We start from the raw sequence: 24,534 nt of genomic DNA on the forward strand, positions 1-24,534 counted from the left end.
TCGCCATAGTTATTCTTCTCAGCGCGAATTACACGAGATCGAAGTAAAGGAGCCTGGCTCCCCGGGGCGAGACTTGCCATCTCGCCGTGAAGCCATCGATGGAATTCGATAAGCCGGTTGCAGAAACAAAATATCCGGTGGCAAACATTAGGACAGCGCGGTGGAAGCGGCAAGGGAAAACACTGTCAGCGTCGGCGGGCGGATTAAAAACGGGGGTGTACGAGAGTTACAATGTGTACCGTGCATCTTGTTTCTGATGGCTTTTGATATATCGCGGCAACAGGATCGGCAAGATACGCTTCCAATCAACTCTTCCGACCTGGAATCAATCATCGATATCGACAGCCGCGCGTTGTTTAAATATCGAACGCGAATGATAAACCGTGAAAGTCTCTCGGTTTCAGCCGAACCGCCTCTCGGCGCCGGCCGGCAGCTGCTTTTCTATTTTTATTGTTTAAACACCGTGGCAGTCGAACGGCGAATGACGTTCGCGCGGAACCGGTCGGACGTGTTTCTCCCCTCCTTTCGCAGAACAAACTGACCCTGTTTTCCTTTTTGACGGACCGACGAGCCGAGGCGCGCCGAATAAAGAGATCCTCTGATCTTCGATCATAACGCGGCGGAAGGACGAAACACGGGCCGCTCGATGAATCCCGAATAGCTCCAGCGACGCTGCAATTTCTCTCTCCCTTTCTCCTCCCTCTCTCGTTCTCTCTCTCTTTCGCTTTGCCTCTCTCATCGATCACCTTACGCTCTATAAATCTCAAGGGAAATTTACAGTGTTTTAGCCGGCCGTTATCTGCGCGAGACTCTCGCAATAGATACCGCTGGAAAATACGAGCGACACCAGCTTCCCGAAAGTTTTAATCTGAATCAGAAAGTTCCGTTGCCAGAGCGCCCAAGACTTTTCAGTGAACTGTTTATCCCACAATTTTCCATTTTCCTGTCCCACCTACCCGGCCAGCGAATCTTTATCTTTATAGGGACGCTGTCGGAAAAATTGATAAATTCTGATCTCTGGTTTTGCAGAGAACTAACCGAGTTGCGAAAGCTTATTTTTAAACGATTTTAGTACGCGTTCCCGTTGGTGTTTTTTAACGTTTCGAGGCACAAATGAAAGCTGAAATTCTCTGCTTTGAGGTGAGATTACCTTGGTGTTAAAAAAAGGTACGAGGTCGTGTCGAGAAATTGATAAATCTGTGTCTATAGCTCGGAGAGAAAACGATTGGATTTTACGAGGAAATTCGGAGCGATTTTAAAATATATTCCAGTGGGGGATTTACAACTTTTTATAGCGCAATTGAAAGCTCGAAGAACGCTCTTTAAGATGGTATAATTTTTATTTCGAGAGAAATTTCTAGATCGTGCCGAAAAATTAATAACTATCCATAGACGATTCAAGAAGAAATGACTAGATTTTAGAGCGGCTTTCTCTCTATTTAACAATTTAAAAAACATGTTCCCATAGGAATTTTTCATGTTTAGAGGTTTCAAATCAAAGCTGAAACAATGCACTTTACGACAGTATCCTTGCGATCTTATGAAAAAATTTTCTAATTTTCAGTACACGATTTTCTCTGTCTCTAACACGTACGAACCAAATTCCCCCTCTTCTCTACTACGAGAACTGTCATGCAGCGAAAGTATACGAGAAAATCCTTCGCACGGGGTGCCGGCAAGGGCGCAAAAGAATTCTCGAAATATTTGTTTCGTTCGGGGGAACGTAATACGGAATTCCGTAGGTGTGGCGCGGTTTCCCGCCGGCAGCCTGTAACGCGTACACCTGGCGTCTAAGTGGAGTAACAATAAAACGAGCGCGGCGTTTCCGTGGTATTGGTCGGCAACGCGCGAGGAATTCGGTGTCCGCGAATTCCTGGTCGCGGCTCGCATTGTTGCTGGGAAAAACGAGCTGGCAACCGCCGCGCGGCGGCCATCCCGCGCGGCCGACGAAGCTTTCCAATTACATTACCGTCGAGCGAAGCTCGAATGACTCCGCGACGTACCTACGGTACTGGCTCTCTCTCCGCCGAGAGAGAGAGAGAGAGAGAGAGAGAAGAGGAGGGAGAGGGGGAGGAAGAAAGGGCGGCTTTCCACGCCATGTGTTTTAAACGGGGAATTGAAGCTGCACCCTAGGCGATACCGTTGCTCTCCTGCCCGAGGCGTTGGCGTAGGTGAAGCCGAGAACACCAGGTGGAAGGGCTCGATATCATTCCTGACTCGATTGCTTAGCCCGAATAGCCTAACGTGTCTCGGGATACTCGACCGAATAATAAAAAAACAATTGCATCCTCTCTCCTGTCTAGTATCATCTCTGTTCTAGCATTTGCGTGGAAGAATATACAGACTTCTCTAAAATAAGGAAGTATTTTTAAATAAATGCTACTCTGTTCGCTATGTTCGTTCATTGAAATTGTCGATCCTTGTACATTACAAGAAAAAAGAAAATAATAAAAGATACGTATTCTCTTTGACAGATATTCTGTTTTAACGGGCGATCGTCCGACAGATATTCTCGTTGAACATCCCAAAGGTACTCCAGCACAGCCCTGTAATAAAAAGGAACGCGAGCCGAGAGTTTCTCTAATAAAACAGTGGTTAATAAAACATCGCTCCGAGGAGATACTGGCATTTAATGAGTAGGCTCTGAAAGCAGCGTTATCTTCGCAACGGCGCGGCTTTTACCCGGCGCGCTTAAAAACTGACGTTTCGGTCGATTAAATGGCAAAGTTATCCATTAGCCGGATAAATGTTAGCGGAAACGTTGCCCGATTACGGCGCGCAACGCCGATAAAACCCGACGATTTTAAAAGCGGACTAATTGAAACGAACCCGAAAACAGCGCTCTACGATAAATCGTCGCAGCTCCGTGCTCGAAATTCCACGGCCAGACGGACGGCCCGGGTAATTGTTCTCGGGGACCGGCTCGATTTCGAAGGTGGTTTTCTCGAGTGAACGTGGAACACGAGATGCGACACCGGGCCGCGGCAACGGAGACAAACGATCGAAGAAACGAAGACCGAACGCGAAAGTTTAAGTCGCCCGGCTGGCCGAGAGACTAAACCGTCCACTTTGTTCTAATTAGAAGATCCCGGCGAGACGGGACATTGTTCGGAGGTGTTCGGGGACCGCGCGCGGTTCGCCAGCGCCTCCTGGGCTGTCAAAGCCCTCGAGAAACGTGAATGCCCGCCTCTTCTGTCCCGAACCGAGCTCGCTCGCGCTACCGTCGGCTTAATGCGCGCGGATCTTTCGGAGCGGTCGAGGGTGCTCCTCGTTTAACGTGCAATTAAGGAAACTGCCGAGGAGTGTGTTTTTTTTCTCTTCCCCTCCACGGAGCAGCTTTCGAAGTTTGCAAGGGATCCGCGGGGGTCTTCGAGTGAGACCAATTTACCGGTGGAAACGAAATTTCTCGTTAGAAAGCGGCGAGAGCCTCGCCGGGGATCGTTAAACCGCCCGGCCTGGCCTGACCAGGCGCGGACCGCTCATTCTTCGGATCGTAAACGCTGTCGACGACTGTCGACGCTCGGTCTCGCCTCGTCGTATGCTAAGTTCCTCGTAAATTGCTGGAAGACGCCGGCAACTCGGCCGAACGTAGTTTCGACTTTAATCGGCGTCTTCCAAGGCGCGGCCGGACCGAACCGGCAGAGTTCAGATGTTGAAAGTGGTCGTATCTATTTCGTGCAACTCGATCGAATTGCCGCCAACTCGGAGGCGCGCAGCCAAGGTTTAGTTTAAATAGTATCGACCAGCCTCGGTCAGACGTAGTATACACGAAATTCAGGTCTTGTCGCTGCTAGTTCGACACCCGTTTCGCGTGATTATTTTATGACGAATTACTGAAGTATGCAGGAAGCTCGGACGCAGGCGACGAGTGGTATATATCAACCGTTGGTCAGACGGAGATCTACTTTAATTAAATTATAAATCGCTGACGGATAGCAGAGACTCTTGTACGTATTATATTTCTATAAAGTGAAGTATCTCAGGCCTTGGTCAGACTACGTATCCATCAAGATTTACGCAATACACGTAAAACGTCCAACTATGACACACAGTTTCCACTTCTTTCACCATCAGAATCTTCGAACCGAATATTCTCAAGAGCGAAACGAGCTATCAGAGCCCGTCTCATTTTCGAGCAACTCCCCCTCGTTCACGCGCGTTCATTCGTGCTCCGATTTGAATCGCCGGAGTCAGTCGAGAAGCACGGGATTGCTCATGATTCTCGACCGTATGGACGATAATAAAGTTTCCGACGCTCCTCGAAATTGAAACAGTTTTCCGGGCGAATTGGTCGGACGGCGCCGACATTTCGGGCCGTAAACCCGGCCCGAATCCGGATACGGGGAGGCATCTTCTCGTTGCCGTCGAACGACGCCGAGGACCGTGAATTCCGGCGGCCGTCGATGGGGCTCGAAGCGTCTTTAACTGCGGGGCCGGCGGTAACAGTCACGGTAGTCGCGTGTAAATCATCGGGAGTATACTGCCGAGAGGGGGAGGGGGGAGGGAGGCCGGCCGTAAACGCCAAGACAATAACGCAACGAGCTTCTTTGCCTAATGAGAAGCAGCTTGTTGCGCGCGCGCGCGCACCGCGGCCCGTCCGCCTCGGCGAGCCGTCCGTCAGGCGTATTACGGAATGAGAGATTGCACGAAGATTGAGATCGAGTGGCTTCGCTACGGCGGATTACACGCCTCGGAATTCCTCCGATATGTCTTCCGGCCGGCGGACGATAAATAGTGACGCGGTCTGACCCGTCGAACTTCGGATCCGTCGACCATGGGGAATTAATTATCGCGCGATCGAGACGCGATCGCGCGAACCGCCGTGTAACGCGGAGGCGCGCAATTATCGCGGCGGATGCTCGTCGCCCCGGGGAGGCGAGCGGAAGACGCCCCATGGAATATTAAACGGCTCGTCGCGGGCCAACGTAACGAATCCGTGAAAAAGTAATGAGCCCGTAACAAGCTCGCGCGTGCGCGCTTGAAAAATATTCGGACGGCGCCTTTGCCATGCGGAGTAAACCGAAGTACTTATTTTCTTGGATATCATCGGCTGTTAATACACTACATTTAATACCCATACGACTACAATATATGTATTAGGTTGGTGCATATGAAATGTCGGATTTTTAAGCAAGTATATAAAACTGCATATCTTTTTTCAAAAGCTTACATTTAATCAAAATGTGCCCCATTTGTTTCAGTACACTTTTCCCAACGCGAGTTTAATTCATAGATGTCTGCCTTCAAGAAATTCTGATTTTTCAATAAATAATAAAATATAAATAAATAATAAAGAATAAAATTTTCTTCATCGTGTTCCCTTATGTTGTGACCGTTTATTAAAGACTTAACAAAGCTACGGCCCAAAATTGCGACAATAATTATCGGCCGATGGTGTCCAAAGAAATAGGGGTTCCCGGTTTCAGCTAGCGTCGATCCGAATATCCAACGAAACCGCCTAAACTTGTTATTCAACCCTCTCCTTCGACCACGCTCCCGTCCCCTGAAATTCTTCTCGCATTCCTGGGCGCGAGCCCGCTTATATCCCTGACTATTTGCCTGTCTCTGTTTTTAGTAAACGTAATGAAACCACAATGTAAAGCCGGCATCGCGGGGCTGCACGCGTTCTCACGCACACACAAGGGCCTCGTTGCGGGGAACGAGCCTCGCACAAACACAGCGACGTGACACGGATACCTATCTCTCCCTTCCTCACTCGCTCCGTTTCGTTGGCTGTCTCTTTCTCTCTCGTTCGTTCGCTGTCTCTTTCTCTTTCGCTGTCTATCTCGTTTTCTCGCTCCCTCGAAGAGGGAGCCTTCGAATAGGGATGCCCCCAGGCCGCGGCGAAGTTTCGAAAAAGAAAAGAAAAGAAAACAGACGGGGGGTGGGGGGCTATGCGCCGCGAATTCATTGGAATCAGAGCGAGGTATTATTCTATTCTCTTGGAAATATACCGGCAACAGCGGAGCGACGGGATTATAATCCTCGATTTACGTCAGAGATTTTTCGAGGACCGGGCGTCCCACCTATATATATATACGTATATACACATATATAAATATATACGCGTACATATTTTTGCCGGCCCCCGTCAGCCAACAGCTCCGGCACGCAGACACACGGTTTTTGATATTCGTCTCGCGCCAGCTGCGAAATATCCCGAACCCCCTGAATAATGATACACGCGCGTTCATTTCTCCGCGGAATTCGCGCGCCCGCCGCCGTCGCCGTTTTGTTGCCGCAAACAGAAAATCTCCGGCGAAATAGATTCTCCGTTCGTTGGCGGCGTTTTAAAGCGGATATTATATTCGTTCGTCGAGCGACTCCGTCGGAGTCGGGCGGATACTTCAATGGGAATCGATCGGCAATTTTTTCCAGGTAACGGAGGACCGCCTTGAATCTTTCAGCGACCGCGTCGACGCGCTTTATGTAGTTAGGCGGTTCGTAGTTGCGTGCGGCCGCGACCAGTCACGGTACAGTCCAGTCGACGGTTAAATTCGATTAATATTTCATTTATCCGGGCTACCCGCTTGTTAAGGTTAAATGAAGTCGCGGCTGATAACGGGCCCGACCCCTCGCAAGCTACGCGGAACTTTTTAATGGCAATCTACGGGCTGAAAATTCTGCCGCGTTTACGAGAAAATCCTCTTCCGGCTTTTCTGCAAATGCTCGGTGACCAAATTGTTTTTCAATGTCTTCTTTCTTTAAAGCTAGTTGTAATTAGTACTAATAGCAGTAGTTAGTAGCACTTTAAAATTTAATTTAAAAATCAATGACAATAAAGACAGGGCTGCAATTACATAATTGCGGTTGCCAAGAGGAAATCTACCGAGTAGGTTCAAATGGCCTCGTTCAAAATTAAAACTGAAGGTGTGAAAATTCTAATCAATTAATTATTTCGCTTATAGAAATAAAATTCTAATTAATTAATTATTTCACTTATAGAAATAAAAGTAAAGAAATAGCAAGTTATATTGCGAATTATTACCTCTAATAAATTAAGAATTCTTTTCTGAAAATCGACGTATATTTCATGAGAGGTAAAATGACTCTTTACATCAGAAATAAAAATATATAAAATATCACTAGGTCCATTTTTAAAAAGCAATTAAACGAATACTAAAATCGAACGCTTTTCGCGGATCGTAGCTCCGCTATCCGAACGAGAAGAGCTTCGGAGACTCGACGAGCGAGCCCCGCAGAAAAAGCGTAATATTATCGGAGGTAAAATCGAAGGGAATTTGAGAGTTATTGCGAGGATCATGCGCGGCGGTGTTTTTCGTGTCTGAAATATCAGGTCGCCGGGAAGATTGAAGCAATCTTGCTGATCACTTTAGCGAATTCGATCAAACCCCCCCGCCCCGCCCTCCCTGTAACAGGCCGCAAGTTGTACTTTCGCGAGGACTTACGGCGGGAACTTTGTCTTCCTAACAACCTGCCGTGGGTGTCACGCGAGCGTCGAACAACGGGAGGAGGGGGCGTACGGCGTCGAAAGAGGAGCGAGAAATATTCGACGTTGAACCCGCGTCGCGCACGGGCGACTCCACGTTCCCGATGCCTGGTTAATCGCCTTACGAAACTTCCGAACGGCAATTAATTCCCAAAGAACAACGTTGTAACGAGCTTCTTACGTGCCGCGGGTCCGTTTAATTATACATCGTCGCTGGGAGGCCCGGGGACATCCGCGGTGTCTCCGAAGACTCCGTGGATCCCCCCGGAATACATTAAAGCGGGAACGCCGCTCTCCGGGTAGCGAGAGCGAAGTGTCATCGATAGTTAATGCCGATGGAAACATCGTCGCTTCGCCCCTTTTCCACCAATCCCCCTCCCCCTCCCTCATTAATGCAATTCCCCTAATAAATTACTCGCGGAAAACTGAAGCGCGAACGGGAAACGTTTCCCAGCAGAGGCTGGGAAACGTTGACTTCACGCGGCGAGTGGAAACAGCGGGGAATATACATACTTGTTCAACCGTCCGATAAATTTGCAATTCTTTTATACCGAAAACAAGGTTCCGCCGTAACGAGATTCCTTCTTTAATCTGCCGGCTTTATTGCAGAAGTTGAAACAGCGAGCCACGGGAAACAGACACTCGGCAATCGTCTCCGCGGCTTTGTCAAATTTACTTTGCTCGGAACTGAAATTTCTTTCTCGCTTTTAAACGCTTTATTGGATCAGTAGAGGAGACCGGCGGCGGGTCGGACACCGAATAAATTTATACGAAAGAAATATGTTTCCCCGGGAGCTGCACGCGTTACAACAATATTTCTTCGTTCTATCTTTCTTCGTATATTTAATGTCGCTTTCGCTTAACTGATGCAATGTATACGATCGTCTTCGCGTTAAATTATTACATCATCGTTACAATCTTCTATAAGGATACATTCGCTAAACAATTTGCTTTCTTCTGGATATGGTATAACTTGTTCAATTATTTTTTGATAGCATTTTTATTTTTATTTTTGATATTATACGATGGATATTCTATTAACCCTTTGCGGTCGCGTGGCGACTCTAAGGCGCCGCTAAAAATTACCACGTTTCAAAATAATTTCTAGCAAATTTACTTATATTCAAAAAATTGTCAGGAGCTGTTAACTGTTGCACGAGTCGCAAAATTCAATTTCCTAATGTACAAAGTGCAGCAGGTTTTATAAAATGGAAACACTATAAGTCTGAATAAATATTTTGGATTTCCATTTTTATTGGCTTCGACTGAGTTAAGATATTTTTAACTGTTAGTTTATTTAATTCTTAGTTGTTAAATATACTACGATGGTAGGAAATATACTCTAATAGTTAACGATACTTTCTGGCAACAGGTGATCGAAAATGTTTCGTAGTTGAGGAAAGAGGAACGTGTGAAACGAGGGTTCCTATAGCTCGGCAAACTTTCCGCCGGTTAAGTCGCGAGAGGTTTAATTCTCGGAGCTGGTAAATCCTCGAATCCTAGGGGCGGGAGTGCCCGGCCTCGAGCGGATACGTTTCGTTTGTGCTCAGGGATTCGAGCCCCTGTAACTGACCGGCATGTTGGTCGGCATTAATGAACATAACGGCTATATAAACAGAGGGACGCGGCCCCTCGCCCCTCGTCCCCCACCCCTCTGTGGAATCAATCGGATCCGCAGCGCAAACGTGGGTCACGAGATGCGGCGGCCCAATTATGCTCTCTGCATTTTAGACTTCTCAGAAACATCTGTCACTGATTCGATCGTTATCGGACGGCGGTATCTGTCGCGCACCTGCCTCTGTTTATCCGATCGGGTTTGCACAGCATAATTGGCCGAGCTTGCTCGTCGGATTAACGTCAGAACCACCCCCCCGTCGCGAACCGTCGAGACGACCAACGTTCATTTTTAAATGCTAAAATTAGGTGAACGCTTTCGAAGAAGTTTAATCATTTTTTTTTTATTTGAAATGCTGCGAGCATTTTAAACGATTTTCCGCGTTTTCGTCGTCGTTCCATTCAGCCGCGCTCCGTGGTCGGAAAATATTTTCCACAAAAGTCATTTTTGCCGAGGGAGCTTCTTTTGTTGCCCGATGGGAGAGAGGGGGGGGGGAGGAGAGATTCAAAATAGATTGCGCGCGGCCGTAACGACGCGCCCGTCGCTTAATACAGCCGTCAGTCTACGTACCTCATAAACGGCTCCGAACGGCATGACGAGGCAGGCGACCATCAGATCGGCGACCGCCAAGCTGACGATCAAATAATTCGCCACCGACTGCAGATTCCGCTCGAGCAGGATCGCCGCTATCACGAACAGGTTCCCTGCGAACAGAAATTTATTTAGGATCACTGCCCGGCCGGCGACACAATGCTGACGTCATCAATCACATTTAACCCTCCCCGGCGTATCGCGGTCTTAATTTCAAAGGGCGGCCGGGGGCTGATAGCCGTCCCTGGACGTCGTTCATCTTCCCGGGAACTTCGGCCAACTTTCGTAGATAAGTGGATACGGCTGGCAGCGATCAGACGTTCTGTATTCACTCTGTTCAGCCGCTAAATAAATTTACGTTACAACTAGTTTTTCGTTATGGCGGGATTGCTCCTTTAACGCGGGTTTTATCGTCGCAGTAGAAACAGAAAACCACGGGTCAGACATTTGGGATTTCACTGAATGACTTGGTAGATTGTCGACTTTAATTTGTCCCGGAGGATTTTATATAAATTAATATTTCTTTCTTGTGATTAGGTGCTTTGTGGATTCAGTAGAAAAAACTGGCGATGGTCAGACATTCGACAAGGTGAAAAGAATATGCTTTATTAACCCTCTTAGTACCGGCCAAATAAGTCTGTATCTGAGCGAAATGTTTAAAACTCGTTTGATGAAGTTTGATAAAGTTTTGGAACGAAATTGCAAGAATTTTGAAAAGCCTGATAAATAACAAGTTCAAAAAGGGAGAAGAAATAGGGAATGAAATTGTTGTTTAATAAAAATATTAAGAAAACTATCTTGTCAATAATAGCCAACGACGATATATCGTCGTTCGGTACTAAGAGGGTTAAATCAGTGGAAGCGATCAGTGATGGCCAGACGCGTTGAGAAATCAAGTGAAGGCTTGCAAATTAATCAAATTTATTTTCTCTTCGACTACGTCTCGTGGACTAGAATTTCTTTCAGACATTTAAGTTTAGTCGTCGGTAGAATAACGTCGCGGCGAATTGAACGCGATGGCTCGCAGGTTATTCAATTTACAGTCTCCGAAACAACGTTACGTAAATTAGAATTTCTAGTCCCCGGTCACCCCTCCGCGTCGTTCGTCTCGAACGAGTCGAAAGTAGCCGAGCGAGGTTCGCCGGCAAAACTAACCCCCGGGGTTGAATTATGATTAAGCTCTGCAAAAGGGTTCGCGATAAATTCTTTCTCTCGCGGAACGGCTGACCATTTCTGCTAAAAAAAAAATTAAAAAAAAACAACAACAACAAGAACGCGCTGGCAGTGGAAGCAGGTTCGCTGCCAAAACTACACCGTCGCGCGGTCATCTCCGGGCGGAAAAATGGCCGCCCGTAAATTTCGCGGGAACAAGGGCGCGATACAAGCTTTTAAATGAATGTCGGGCAACTGTTTTTCAGATACAGCGATACGCCGGCCGCGAATTAAAACGTTCCTCGAATTTGTTTTTGTTCGGGATGAGGGGGGAGGCAGCCGGCAGCGAGCGGATAGTCATTACGCGGGCGCAATATGAGTGTTAATATCCGTCAGCCGACGCCCGGCGCGAACATTTCGTCTCCATTTAAAAGCTAACAACCATTAACAAAAACAGACCATTAAAACCATTAACGCGCGCTGCCGGCCTCCCGCGTTATTCTCATTTTATTAATTCGCTGTCATATCGTCGCCGCGCTCGCGAGCGGCCCGCAAAAATCCGAACGCGACGATGGATCGTGTCCTGCACCGGCGACTCGAAACGAGTCGAACGTGGCGATCGACCAGGTCGATATCGATGTCGCGCCGGTGTCGCTCGACTTCGCTGCTCCTGCGGAGGTCCGTTGCCGGTTCGCTCGCGCTAGGCCGCTTTAATCAGAAATCCAGTTAGCTAAGCGCGGTCCTCGAAGCCCGCGTAAATAATTCATAAGCTGATTAGGGAGGATTCCCGAAGCGGACAAACCCGGCCGTTCCGTTCTACTTTCGCGAGATGCCGCGCGTAACTCGCTCGAATTAACAATTCCTCGCGCTGCCTGCCAGGGGCGGGATGCTCCGCGCCCCGGCCCTCGAACTCTGCGAATTTTTAAGCGAGCCTAATGCCTCCTTCGTCGTAATTTCCAACCCCGTTCGCCGAAGTTTTGGCCGCTCTTTCGACCTTCGTCGGACTCCCTGTGATTCACACTTTGAATATGAGAATTTGTTGTTCATAAGTCATCGCGGAGGTCGTGACTGTGGGTACGGAAATTTTTCTGTTCCAATTCTTGACGGTGCAAAGGAGCTAGGAAAGGAATCTGATACAGTGAGTATTTCAAGAAATCTCGATCGACTTTGGAAAATTCCATGGCTCACACAGAATTTTTTACAGAGACGGCACTTATGCCATTCGAAAGGGTGTACTTTTCTCTGTAAAACGAGTGCTTGTTGATTGTCCTACGATTTTTTTTACCGGAGTTATTTGATTTGAAAGTAAGGCCCCCCAGCGGCACAATTATATAGGACAGTGAGTATTTCAAGAAATCTCGATCGACTTTGGAGAATTCCATGGCTCACACAGAATTTTTTACAGAGACGGCACTTATGCCATTCGAAAGTGAGTACTTTCCTGTGTAAAATGAGTACTCTTTGGTTGTCCTACGATTTTTTTTGTCGAAGTTATTTGGGTTGAAAGTACGCGCCCCTTAGGGGCATAATTATAGTAAGAAATTTTGGACGACTTTGAAAAATTCCATGGCTCACACAGAATTTTTTACACAGACGGCACTTATGTCATTCGAAAGGGTGTACTTTTCCCTGTAAAATGAGTGGTCAGTGGTTGTCCTACGATTTTTTTCCGCCGACTTATTCAAGCCTAAAGGCGAAGTCCCCGACCACTGCTATTGCTTCAGAAAGGATCATACATTTTAACTACAAAATTTTTCAGGCAAACGACGCTTAGGCCATGTTAAAGTGAGTACTTTCCTGTGTAAAATGAGTGCTCGTTCGTTGTCCTACGATCTTTTTTGCCGGAGTTATTCGAGTTGAAAGTAAGTACCTTTCAGAATGAGTGCAACTTATTTAACACTACTCTAAATGACTTCAATTTTTCTGTAAACGTTGGAAGAACTGCTTCACTGTACAATGACTGACATACTTCTTATTTCATTTTACTATTACTTGGAACAAAGGAAATCTTATATCTGCTTTTTAGTTACGAAGAAGCATCATGAAATAGCATTAATAACAGCGATACAACGGTGACTTCCTCGATCGGTTAAACAAACGAACCTGAAAGATTGATATTTCAATCGCGCGGAAATAAAGAATTTGAAGGGTCGAAAGCACAATCGATGAATTCTATACAAGCCGGAATAAAGGGAGATTTCATTTTCCAATCGACCATGGTAATGAATCAACTCGTGCATAAAGTAATCCTGTTTCGCAGTTTGCAGCGCGATTGATCAGAATTACAATACACTGGGTGTCCTAAAAATAACTCTTAATTGCGAATCAAAGGGTTCCTGAGATGATTTGAAATAACTTTTTCCTCAGCGCAAATTCAATCTGTAGCTTCGTTTACGATTTATCAATGAAAAACATTTAACGCCACGCCCTTCTCATCTTAGCTCCGCCCTCGTCGTCTAATTGGTCCACGTTTTATCCTAATAACTCTTTAACCATGCCAAGTAGAACATTTTTGCAAAGGAAAAAGTTGCTTCGAATGATGTCAGGAACCTGTCATTTCCAGATTACGATTGACTTTTCGGACACCCTGTATCGATGAGACCGGCAGTGACACTAGGTTTGTCCACGGTAAAGATACCGCACGCTTTCGTCCGGCCCAGGTGCGGTCCATTGGACGACGAAACCTCTGCTAATTAGTCCTCGACGATGACGTTGCTTTGGCGGCTTTGTAAACGTTTTGGCAATCGTGTATTCGGCTTATTTGGATACGGCGGAGGTGACTGACATCCGAATGCGATCGCCGATGCACTCGACTCGTCAGCTTTGTCGACAAACTGTTCGAAACCATTGATGTAACCATTCTTTGGACTCACGTTAACGAGGTAATTAATTTATCACCGCGGTCTATCGACGCCTTTATTCATTAAAATTGTCGAAATTACCGATACCTTTTTCCACTGTGATCTACTGAATAAATTCTTTAATCCAGGCGTAAGTTATATTACAAATATCGTAGATTATATATCTGATTGCTCCGCAGCAATGCAACGATGTGGACAAAAGAATACACGCGTTTACGAACGCAGGCGAACCGATCGAAAGGCTGCGTTTATTCATAATTCGTTGTTCCGGTACGTGCCGCCGAAATAGCTCATCGAATTGCTTTTGCGGAGCGGCTAGACACCTCGCTGGTTTATGAAAAAATCGGCCGGCAGACTGAACGGGTATTTTCGCCGGTCGGGTGACAAAAATTAATTCACAACAGCGAGCGGTGTCAATTGTCATCGGACGTGAAAACGCGGCGGCTCGCTGCGGGCCGGGCGGCGCGCCCCGGCCAGCAATTAACGATTCGAGCGCAGAACAAACAAGCCGGGACGTTTATTCCCGATGAAATGCAATCAAATATTTCCATCGCGGATCGAGAATTCGTATGAGGGACGTCGGGGTCACTTTATCCTATCGAAGGCTCGCCGGCCCCATCGCCGGATCGACTACGAATTTCAATTGGAAATTTATTATGGCGCGAAACGCGCGCGCGCGCCCGGTTAATGGCACTTAAGTGCCGCGGAAACCCACCCACCCCCCGCCCTGCCCCTCCGATCATCTGTTGGTCTCTTCGTTTTTAATTTGAACGACGTACGATGCACCGTCACGTCGCGCCGCCTCGGCAGGCCGGCCGCCCGCACCGTTAAACCACCGGACGGTTTAAATCAATGCTGAAATTAACGGGGGTGCCCGTAACAAGCGTCACGCTCGCGGCAAAACGGTTCTCTACTCCATTTAAAATCGCGGGGTTTAACGAGGCGGCCGCGGCTTCCGGGCCCTCCGGCGACCGAATAATATTTATACGAGCGACGCGCCCCGTTCGTTTTCATTCCTGTTTACGATCGGCACCCTCGTTTTTTTTTACCCATCAGCTTCGTTTCCATAACCGCTAGCCTGCAGTCCGGCACGGCTTAGGGATCCTCCGACGTGTAACAGGTAGACGAAAGCAACGTTTTTCACGTCTGCTTGATACTAAAGCTCTCCCCGCGCTTTCGGCGGTGGAAGAGATTGAATAGGGACGCGAACGCGAAGCTTGCGGGTAGGGTCGATTTTGAGCGATCGTAGCGTCTGCTCGGAATATCGTATTAGTATTTTGGAAAGGCGATTCGAAAGTGTGGAATCTCTAGTTTTAGATGCTTTATCAGGTTTTTAATTGTGTTTTCAATAATAGATTATGGACAGTTTTATACGAGAGAAACTAGGTTGAACATTTTTTAAAATTTCGTTCAATTTTGAAAATTCCCCATGGAGTAGAAAAATTTTTTAGACAGACGTCGCTTAGACCATTTTAAAGTAAGTACTTTCCTGTATAAAATGAGTGCTCGTTCGTTGTCCTACGATTTTTTTTGCCGGAGTTATTTGAGTTGAAAGTAAACGCCCCTTAGCGACATAATTATACTAAGAAATTTTGATCGACTTTGAAAAAATCCATGGCTCATACAGAATTTTTTACACAGACGGCACTTATGCCATTCGAAAGGGTGTACTTTTCCCTGTAAAATGAGTGCTTGTTGATTGTCCTACGATTTTTTTTACCGGAGTTATTCGATTTGAAAGTAAGCCCCTCCAGCGATACAATTATATAGGACAGTGAGAATTTCAAGAAATCTCGATCGACTTTGATAAATACCACAGTGTAGACAGAATTTTTTACACAGACGGGACTTATGCCATTCGAAAGCGGATACTTTCCTCTTTAAAATAAGCGTAGATTGATTGTCCTACGATTTTTTTCCGCTGATTTATCGAAGCCTGAATTCGAAGTCCGCTGACCACTTCTATTGTTTGAGAAGGGATCATATTGGGCAATATCCAAGGCATTATACATTTTAAATTATAAGTTTTTTTAAAGACGTCCCAAACTGAAATAAGACGTCTTGAGGACGTTCATTGTACCGCGTAAGACGGGGAGGCCTAAAAAAGATGTAAAACGGACGTCTTTAAAACGGCCAGCGCTTATTGGCCCGTGAATCTGGCGAACTCTGTTGAAAGGCTCTTGAAACGAGTCAGAGATCGCCGGAGTTCATTGGGGTCTGGTTCGCGACATTTCGCAACCTTAAAACTCCAGTCGCCGTCCACCAGGTACCTCGGGGGTCGATTCTTTGACGTCTAAATACGCAGTGATCGAGTTTACGACCTTCCGCCGGTAACAAGCTTTAACTTACAGCCATCAAAAGACCTTCGGACCGAGCTTGCGAACCCTCGAAAGCTCTCCGGTCCACCTTGTAACCTTCAGAACGTATCGGAAGCAATCATGTCGCTTCTCGTTACGCGGAGGTCGAGTTTACTACCCTCCGATGACTTTAGGGGTCCGGCTTGCGATCATCGCGGCGACCTTCGGATCGAGCTTGCGACCTTTGTGTCACGGTTCGAGTAAAATCCGCCGTTTCTGGCGGCGGAACAGACCGCGACGGCAAACCGTTCCCGCGATTCCGTCGGACTGCGTCGTTGTATCCGTCGGATGAGCGGATTATTTTGCAAGCGCAGCGATTTAATAAACACCCTGAAATAATTCCGGCCCTCCGATACGAGCTGGTCCGCGGGCGAATGAATTATTCATGCAGGAAAATATCCCGCGGATGTTGCTGCGAGCCGGCAGCAATAATCGCCGCGCAGATGGCGGCCGCGCCGGCAGAAATGCGAATTCATTTTCGAGTTTCGGAGAGCTGTTTTTCCGAGGGAATATTTTATAGGCGCGATTGTGCTCGTGGAATGATCTCGCGAAGAATTTGCCGCGATAATAAGAAGCGCATGAATTTTATAGTTCAAAGAATATGATCGTTTTAAAAGCAATAGAATTGGTCGGGGGACTTCGACTTCAGGCTAGAATAAGTCGGCGGAAAAAAATCGTAGGACAATCGATCTACGCTTATTTTAAAGAGGAATGTATCCGCTTTCGAATGGCATAAGTCCCGTCTGTGTAAAAAATTCTGTCTTCACTGTGGAATTTTTCAAAGTCGATCGAGATTTCTTGAAATACCCACTGTGCTATATAATTGTGTCGCTGGAGGGGCTTACTTTCAAATCAAATAACTCCGTCAAAAAAAATCGTAGGACAATCAACAAGCACTCGTTTTACAGGGAAAAGTACACCCTTTCGAATGACATAAGTGTCGTCTCTGTAAAAAATTCTGTATGAGCCATGGAATTTTTCAAAGTCGTCCAAAATTTCTTACTATAATTATGCCCCTAAGGGGCGCGTACTTTCAACTCAAATAACTTCGGCAAAAAAAAATCGTAGGACAACGAACGAGTGCTCATTCTACGCAGGAAAGTACTCACTTTCGAATGGCATAAGTGCCGTCTCTGTAAAAAATTCTGTATAAGCCATGGATTTTTTCAAAGTCGATCGAAATTTCTTGCAATATTGACCGTGTTATTTTCTTATTGTCTGGAGGCGTCTTTGTGCTATTTCAGAGTAAGCATATTCACATTTGAGTGTCTCTCGAAGTCGCAAACTGCGCTCAAAATAATCCTCAAAATCGTAAGCTCTAGTAATTTGAATTTTCAAGCTAGGATAACTAAATTCACCAGGACAACGGCGATCTATAATTCGATCTCACAGCCCTAGAACACCTGAGAGGTCACTTTGAGGTTCTCGGACGGACGCAATATGATTTTTAAGAAAGCACGCGAGAGCTCCCTCCGAAGGACCCACCGAAGGACCTCCGGAGCTCGTAAGCTCTGCGCCGCGGGCAGTCGAAGCTCAGAGGCGGTGTTCTCAAGAACTTGCGAAAACTGCAAGCCAGTTTCAAGGCCTCCGTCTAAGCTTTTAAGCTCGCGCTGCTCTAAACTGCCAAGCAACGAACGCCGCGGAGTTTGTTGCCGCGTCCTACCAGCCCCGTTGCAGCAACGCGGCGAAGAAGAAAAAAAAGATGATGGGTGGTATGGTGCATATGGCAGCAGCCACTTACGGCGTTGGCGCCGCCCGGATGGAAATTGACGCATGTAAAAGTCAAGAAGATGGTAATGTTTTCGGAAATTCCTGTTCCACTTTCTGCGCCCGAGACGCCGCACGGCGGACCGGCTTCAACGATTCAGTGACTTTCAACGAGAGAGTCAACTTTATTCGATGACTATTCAATTTGCATTGCTTTAGGAAGTTCTGTATATTTATGCAATATTTTTTATTTGCTATGAACTATTTAAATTACTATTTAAGTTTGAGCGTTTCGAGAGGAGAATATTTTGTCTGATGGAATTGCTCATCTTTTTCGAGGTGTCATTATTATTGTGTAACGTATTTCTAGTCAGTAATAAATATGTTAATAGATATAATGTTTTAAGATTATTTTAGTGAAAATTTCATTGCAATAACAGTAATCGTTCAAAAGTTATAATAATTTATAATCGAACCCTCTGTCCCGGACAACTGTGCGTCACTTTGAACGGTCGCAGCCTTGATAAGAAAAGAGAATGCAATGCCACGCTTCGGCAACGGCTAGGGGACCCACTCAGAAGCCGTTCCTTGTTTTTCCGGCGTTTTATTGCGATTTCGTCGGGGCACGGTTGTATGCGTAAAATAAAATCCAGCCTGGATCAGCAACGGGGGGAAGATTTCCCTTCCCGGTCGATCGTAAAGCACCCGAGGGGGGAAGAGATTGAGAAATCGCGCGTGGCCGTCCGGACGATCGGGGAACAGAAACGAGAAGGACAAGGGAGAGGACTGCTACGGCGACGGGGCAGTAACAGGGCGAACGGCGTCCGATTGGCAAGCCCGGGTTAACAGTAAAAATCGGGGGACTTCTCACTCCGCCCGGTGAATCGAAACGCCGTCTCTGATATATGCATCTCTAATTCCACTTCCTTACGGCGACATATTTTCGCCGAGATTTATCGCGGCGCGCCGCGAGCCTTTAAATCATTCGAAAAGTCTCGATTCCGTCGGACGGCGGCGCTCTTCGAGAAAACCGTCTCTCCGCGTGCACCGCCGAGGAAATTTATGGCTCGAAGAGACTGTCCCGCGGACGCGTAGACTCTGCCAAAATGCAAGAAAATGCGGGACACTTCGCCCTGTGTGCCGAGCTAAGTGCTTCTCTCCTAGCGTGAAAGCCGAAGAATGGAGTCTGGACGGCGTGTCCGACCATTGTCGACTCTGTCTACTTGTTTGGATCATAAATATGTTCTACATGAATTTGGACACTGTACCGAAGCTATACTAAAACCAACGAGCCCTATTTATGTGCTTGGGAACAGTAAAACCCTTGCACTACGACTCCTTTCACGCTGCGTTGATTAGTATTTATTTATTTATTTTTAATATTTTCTTTAATCGGGTCAGATCGTTTTTGTTTCCTCTATTGTCTTTATTTAGTTCCGTTTGTAGACTATGTTAACCCCTTGCACTATGACTCCTTTCTTGTTGCGTTGATTAGCACTTGTCCTTAATATTTAAAAAAAATTCAATTTGATTTCGATTTAGAAGAAATTACTAATATTTATATAAAGCAGAACTCACATGGAATTTTTTATTATAGTGCAAGAGGTTAAGAATTCAATTTGATTTAGAGGAAATGAATAATATCCGTATTTAATATATCTTTCTTGGAAACTTTGTCACGACGCATTATTATATAATAGTACAAGCGCTTATCACAGTTTCAGTACCCTTGTCTGACAATTGCAAAGCGTTTCTACTTGCAGCAGAGCATAAACAGCAAATCTGAAACGTGACAGAGAATAATACAGATTCGATGCAACCGTATCGTGCATCAATAATATCATTTATTTGAAAATCTAGCTGCTACACTGCCCCGGAAATGGTCGGCTCTTTCTACTTGCTTGGAATATAAACGTTCTACGCGGAATTTGAATAATACCGCGAAAGCAATGCGAAATCGAAAGAGCCGACCGTTCATGGGGCCAAACCATTGACATGGTTGTAGTTCGCCGGTCCGATCATTGCCGTGCATTTCTGCTCGCCGTGAATACAAATAGCGTTTCCCCTAAATCTGGATCGTGACAGGGAACAATAGGAGTTTGAAACAACGACGTCGTGCATCAATATTATTTATTCAAACCTCGCTAGCGTGTCTGGCCATCGTCGACTGCTTCTACTTGCCGTAAAGTCTGTGTTAGTCTACGCTGCGACGCCGCGTTTTGTTAATATTATTATTATTTTATTATTTTGTTATTATTATCCACGGATGTGGATAGATTGGTTACAATAATTATGCGCGGTGTTATGTCATGTTAAGTAACAATATATATATGAAAGCATGATTATATGTTGTAATATAATTATCTCGAAAATATCTCAACAGCTCGATTTCGCCAATCGCAATCAGGAAGAGATGACAACTCTCCAATCAGCGTTCCGCTAGATCTTCGTAGATCCAGGGAGGATTTTTCTCGCGCCTGGAAAATCGTCTTCGTAAGACGCCGGGGCGTCGTCGCAGCCTGACGACGATAACACCGGTCGAATCCCAATCAAGCCGAACTGCAAACGAAGTTGCGGGAACTTTCCATTCCCGGCTAATTTGCAGTTTATCCTGCGGGATCGTCGGCCAGTGTTCTCGTAGACGTCGGGCATAATTAAAGTTCGGCCCGCGGAAGAGTGGCCGCGGCGATTACAGGCCACCGGCAACTTAGGAGGAGAGCCGGTTACATTCTCTCTCTCTCACTCTCTCCTTTTCTCTCTCTCTCCCTTTCGGGGCAGGTGGATCAACGGCATACATATTCATACCGTTTGCCGGGATATCCGTCGTTTTCCCGTAGTTGTCTCGCTGTAAATTCTGTTATTAGCGCAGTTCACTGGTTAACTAACGGGCCGTCGAATATTCCGCGCGTCGTCTACTCCCCTCCCCCCCGGCTAGCCGCGCCGGAATTAGAGTAATTTCACGGCCGTTTGACAACCACCGAAATCGCTCGAAGTAACGAGCCGAATCGGGGATTCTCGTGCGGACACGTGCAACAACCTTTGCGCGCCCGTCGACGCGATTATTCCATTCGTGCGAGCGTTTTCCCTCGTGAAAATTCAATTTGTTACAGCTGCGACACCAATTTCTCCGTCTTTCTCTTTCTCTTAACACGGTAGCAATATCAAGGATCGCGAGACGCGTGTTGCGACGACAAGTTCGTAGGCGAACGCGTTAACGATCGATCGGGAACAGTCGGCGATCAAGAACGTTTCGAAACGCGACGCGGCCAACGCCGATCGCTGCTAGCCGCGCCGTTCCGCTTTTGTTCGTCGCGACTAGTCGTTATGTTGATTTTTATACGCCGGTAATTGCCGATTGAATTGCTAATCTGTGCGCGCACCCGTTGCCCGACACTCGTAACCTCCCGCGCGTTATGGTTCAATAAATATCGGGTGCCGGCCCCCGCCGCGCGACGTTCCGCCGCATCGTTCGCGAATAATCGCTCCCATAATCGGCGATCGCCGATAATGCGATCCAGGGTGGATCACAGGCTCCCTGTGCTCGCGCTGTGAATCGGGAAATTCGCTTCAGGGTCCGCGGAACGGTCCTCTAAACGTCTATAACCGTAGATTACTCCGGGCCGATGACGTCCGTAAACACCGGCCCCGCGGACCATCGACGTTTCAGTTAACTAATCTGCTTCGCGGCACGTCGTTCGACTAATTAGACCGGTCGAATTTACGAGCCCCCCTCCCCCCATTGAAAACATCGTGCAGCGGTCGCGCGCCCAAGAGAAAGTTTTCTTTCGATTTACGGCTCTCGTTCGACGAAGCGATTTTTGAGCCGACGTTTTGCACGTCGTATACACATTTACACTCGCATGATTGAAGCAACTTAATTAATGAAAGTGGAACTGCAATGTTAATGTTTATCATAGAGGGTGGCATTAGAAGTTTTTCGCATCGAGAAACATTCTGATCAAATTCAATTTGTCATATATTATAGTAAAAATGAATTTTCAAGATTAGCCAGAAATTAGTGTGACTCATATTTGGGTCACGCGGCGCTCAACGCGTTGATAGCAAACGGAGAACATGGTAAATTAGAGGATTATCTGAAGGGTACTCGATTCGGACTCATTGGCTTTTGTGCACGTGGGTCCGGCAAGGATGGCTTTAAGAAAAGTGCCACGTCGATGGAAGAACGAGTGCGCTAAGTACAGAACAAAGTGATACGAAATAAAAGGGTATAGTTGACGTGTTGTCGACGAAATATGCCACAGAAAATTATTTAAACGTAAAATAGCGGGATCGGTGGCGACGGTACGTCTGTCGAAAGAAAATCGGCCGCGGGCGCTAATTAGCGGCCGCGATGCAATTTGAAAATGTAATATTAATATCGTAGATGAATTATTCCATTAATATCGTTATTAAAGCGGACCGTTCGAAGTTCAGCAATAAACGCATGACGTTCCCTGTCGTTTCGTTCCTCGATGCCTTGCAGACGCTGGAGCCCCTACGTGCCGTTGACGTTTCCGTTAAAAATGCATAAACCGCGTGTACCCAGTGGCCCCGAACAAACGCTACACACGTCGAAATGAATTCCCGTGCCCGCGCAAGCACAAGAGCGTACGCCGCTGCGTGCGTTCGAGCTGGCGTCCGCCGGAAAACGCGGCGTCATATTTATTTCGCGCGGGAACCGTGGGATCGCGAACTTCCGTGGCGTAATCGCCGGATCGAAGCAGCTGAAAATTCCAGACCCGGTTCTCAGCCGCGATCCCCTCCCTCTCCGCTGTCTTAAATAAACGTTCCGGAAGAAGGTGTTCCGCGGATTCTTTCGCAACTAAGCGGAATTCTTCCCCGAGGCCGGCAACTTTTCCGCCTCGGAAGAATTTCTGGACCATCGCGCGGTTAACGGCGTCTAATTAAACTAGTTCCTTCCCTGCCGATTCACACTTCCGCCAGTGGAATCCTTATTACGCGTTCGATCGCCGTTGCCATAAACCGCGCTTTTCCAACAATTTTTAGCCGCGACGTCGCCCACGGGTTAGTCAAATGGGAAACGCTCGGAATTTTTGATTCGACGTGTCCGGTAAATGGTCGAATTGGAAGATTGTTTGCTGCCGAGTGTATAAGGAACGTGTGCACGGCTGTGCTCCTAGTTTTTGAATTGAGAACGGGTTGCAAGAAATCTCAGGTTACGGTAGATACGTCTAGTTAATGGTCGGACAGGACTGAAGTATATTTATGGCTGCATAAATTCTATTAAGCTAGTGTATTTTGTCTGGACAATATTTGTCGAGTCGTACAGGACCTGTAGGGAATATTAAAGCGCAGTAGAAACCTCCAGTAAGTGGTCAGACCAGTCGGAAGTATATTTGCAATCCTCCCGAGTGTTTAAGAAACGCATGCACCGCTGTGTTCGTATTTTCTCAACGCGCACAGATTGGAAGAACTCCCATGCAACAGTAGATCCGTCAAGCTAATGGTCAGACCAGTCGGAAATATATTTAATATTATATAAATTCTATTATACCAGTATATTTTGTCCGAGATATATTTTTTGACTCGAACAGGACCTGTAGAAAATGTTAAAACTCAGTAGAAACTCTCAGTATGTGGTCAGACCAGTCGTAAATATATTTGCAATCCTCCAGACCATGCAAGAAAGGTGTATCCTATTGTACAAATATCTGTCCGTGCATAAAAGAGGCGAAATAAATTCCGGGCCACAGTAGATACTTCCAGTCACTAGTCAGCCAAGCCGGGACGTTATTTACGATGGTCTAAATTCTACAGGAAGTGTGTACGATATTTTCGGAACATTTTTCTGGCCGCAAGCAGCGTTAAAAAAATTCTAGGTCACAGTGCGGTCCGCCAGTCTATGGCCAGACACGCCAGACATTTATTTACGATACCTTGAATCCTAAAGAAATTGCAAGCTAATTGTGAAAAAATTGCTCCATTTGTGAAACGTTCTCGCAGGGCTCGGAGAAATATGTGAAAAATTCTAGATCGCGGTAGATGCGACCGGCGTATAACCGGTGGAGATATTTTTTCAAATTTACAATCGCTGGTCAGAAAACAGTGACACGCGTGTACCGTTTCCGAAGCGGCAGAAAAAGTTTTCGCCATTGTGGCAATTCGAGCAAACAATGGAGATAGCCGACGGGCTATTTATTCGTCGCAGTAGATTATCACGGTCGCTGATCGGACGAAGGGAAATTCTGACCGAGGCTAGAAAATAATCTCGTCGAAACTTCGGCCGTTTCGTTTTATCGCGTCGTGGTCAAAGTTAAAGAGATTCCCGGTGTAAGTAGATTGTGTCGGTCGACGGCCAGACACTATTTCTGGGAAATATAAATCGGGGCTGGCGGACCGATCTGATAGCGAATGTAACGAGCGCGATACTAAATACCGCGGTCGAATATTCTGTTTCGATGCCGTTCGGCGATCCTCGTAAGTTTCGAAAACAGTCGAGCCCGATCGGGGAGCGAGCGAAACGATGGAACCGGCCGCGTTTCGCTGTAATCGTAACTCGAACGGACAATGGGCGGTCCTCGAGCCGACCCAGTTAAATGGAAATTATAGAAGCTGCGGTTCGTCGGCACCGGCCGATGGGGATCTCTTCTCCTTGGGGCGGTGGCGCGCGAATTTTCGCGATGCCGCGGCGAGGACCACGTGATCCGTCCCGCGAGCAGGGATGATAATACGCGGAGGGGTCGGCGAGCCAGTATCCCGCGCGGCATAAAGGTTTACGAGCCTTTTCTATACAGCTTAAATAGGGCCATTCAGCCACCTCGGACGACTAAACTACCCAGG

The 24,534-nt window shown here is 46.8% G+C and overlaps 1 protein-coding gene across 1 annotated transcript in view; it reads right to left on the bottom strand.

Moving 5' to 3' along the window:
* The window catches only part of 5-ht1 (serotonin receptor), a 57,859-nt gene that overhangs the window by 27,920 nt on the left and 5,405 nt on the right, over window positions 1-24,534 (bottom strand). Inside the window, exon 2 of the mRNA XM_078197029.1 lies at window positions 9,636-9,769. Within this exon, the coding sequence (XP_078053155.1) occupies window positions 9,636-9,769 (134 nt within the window). The remainder of the gene's footprint in view (window positions 1-9,635; window positions 9,770-24,534) is intronic.

The sequence above is a fragment of the Augochlora pura genome, chromosome 3, assembly GCF_028453695.1.
Source record: "Augochlora pura isolate Apur16 chromosome 3, APUR_v2.2.1, whole genome shotgun sequence".
In the NCBI taxonomy this organism is placed as follows: Eukaryota; Metazoa; Arthropoda; class Insecta; order Hymenoptera; family Halictidae; genus Augochlora; species Augochlora pura.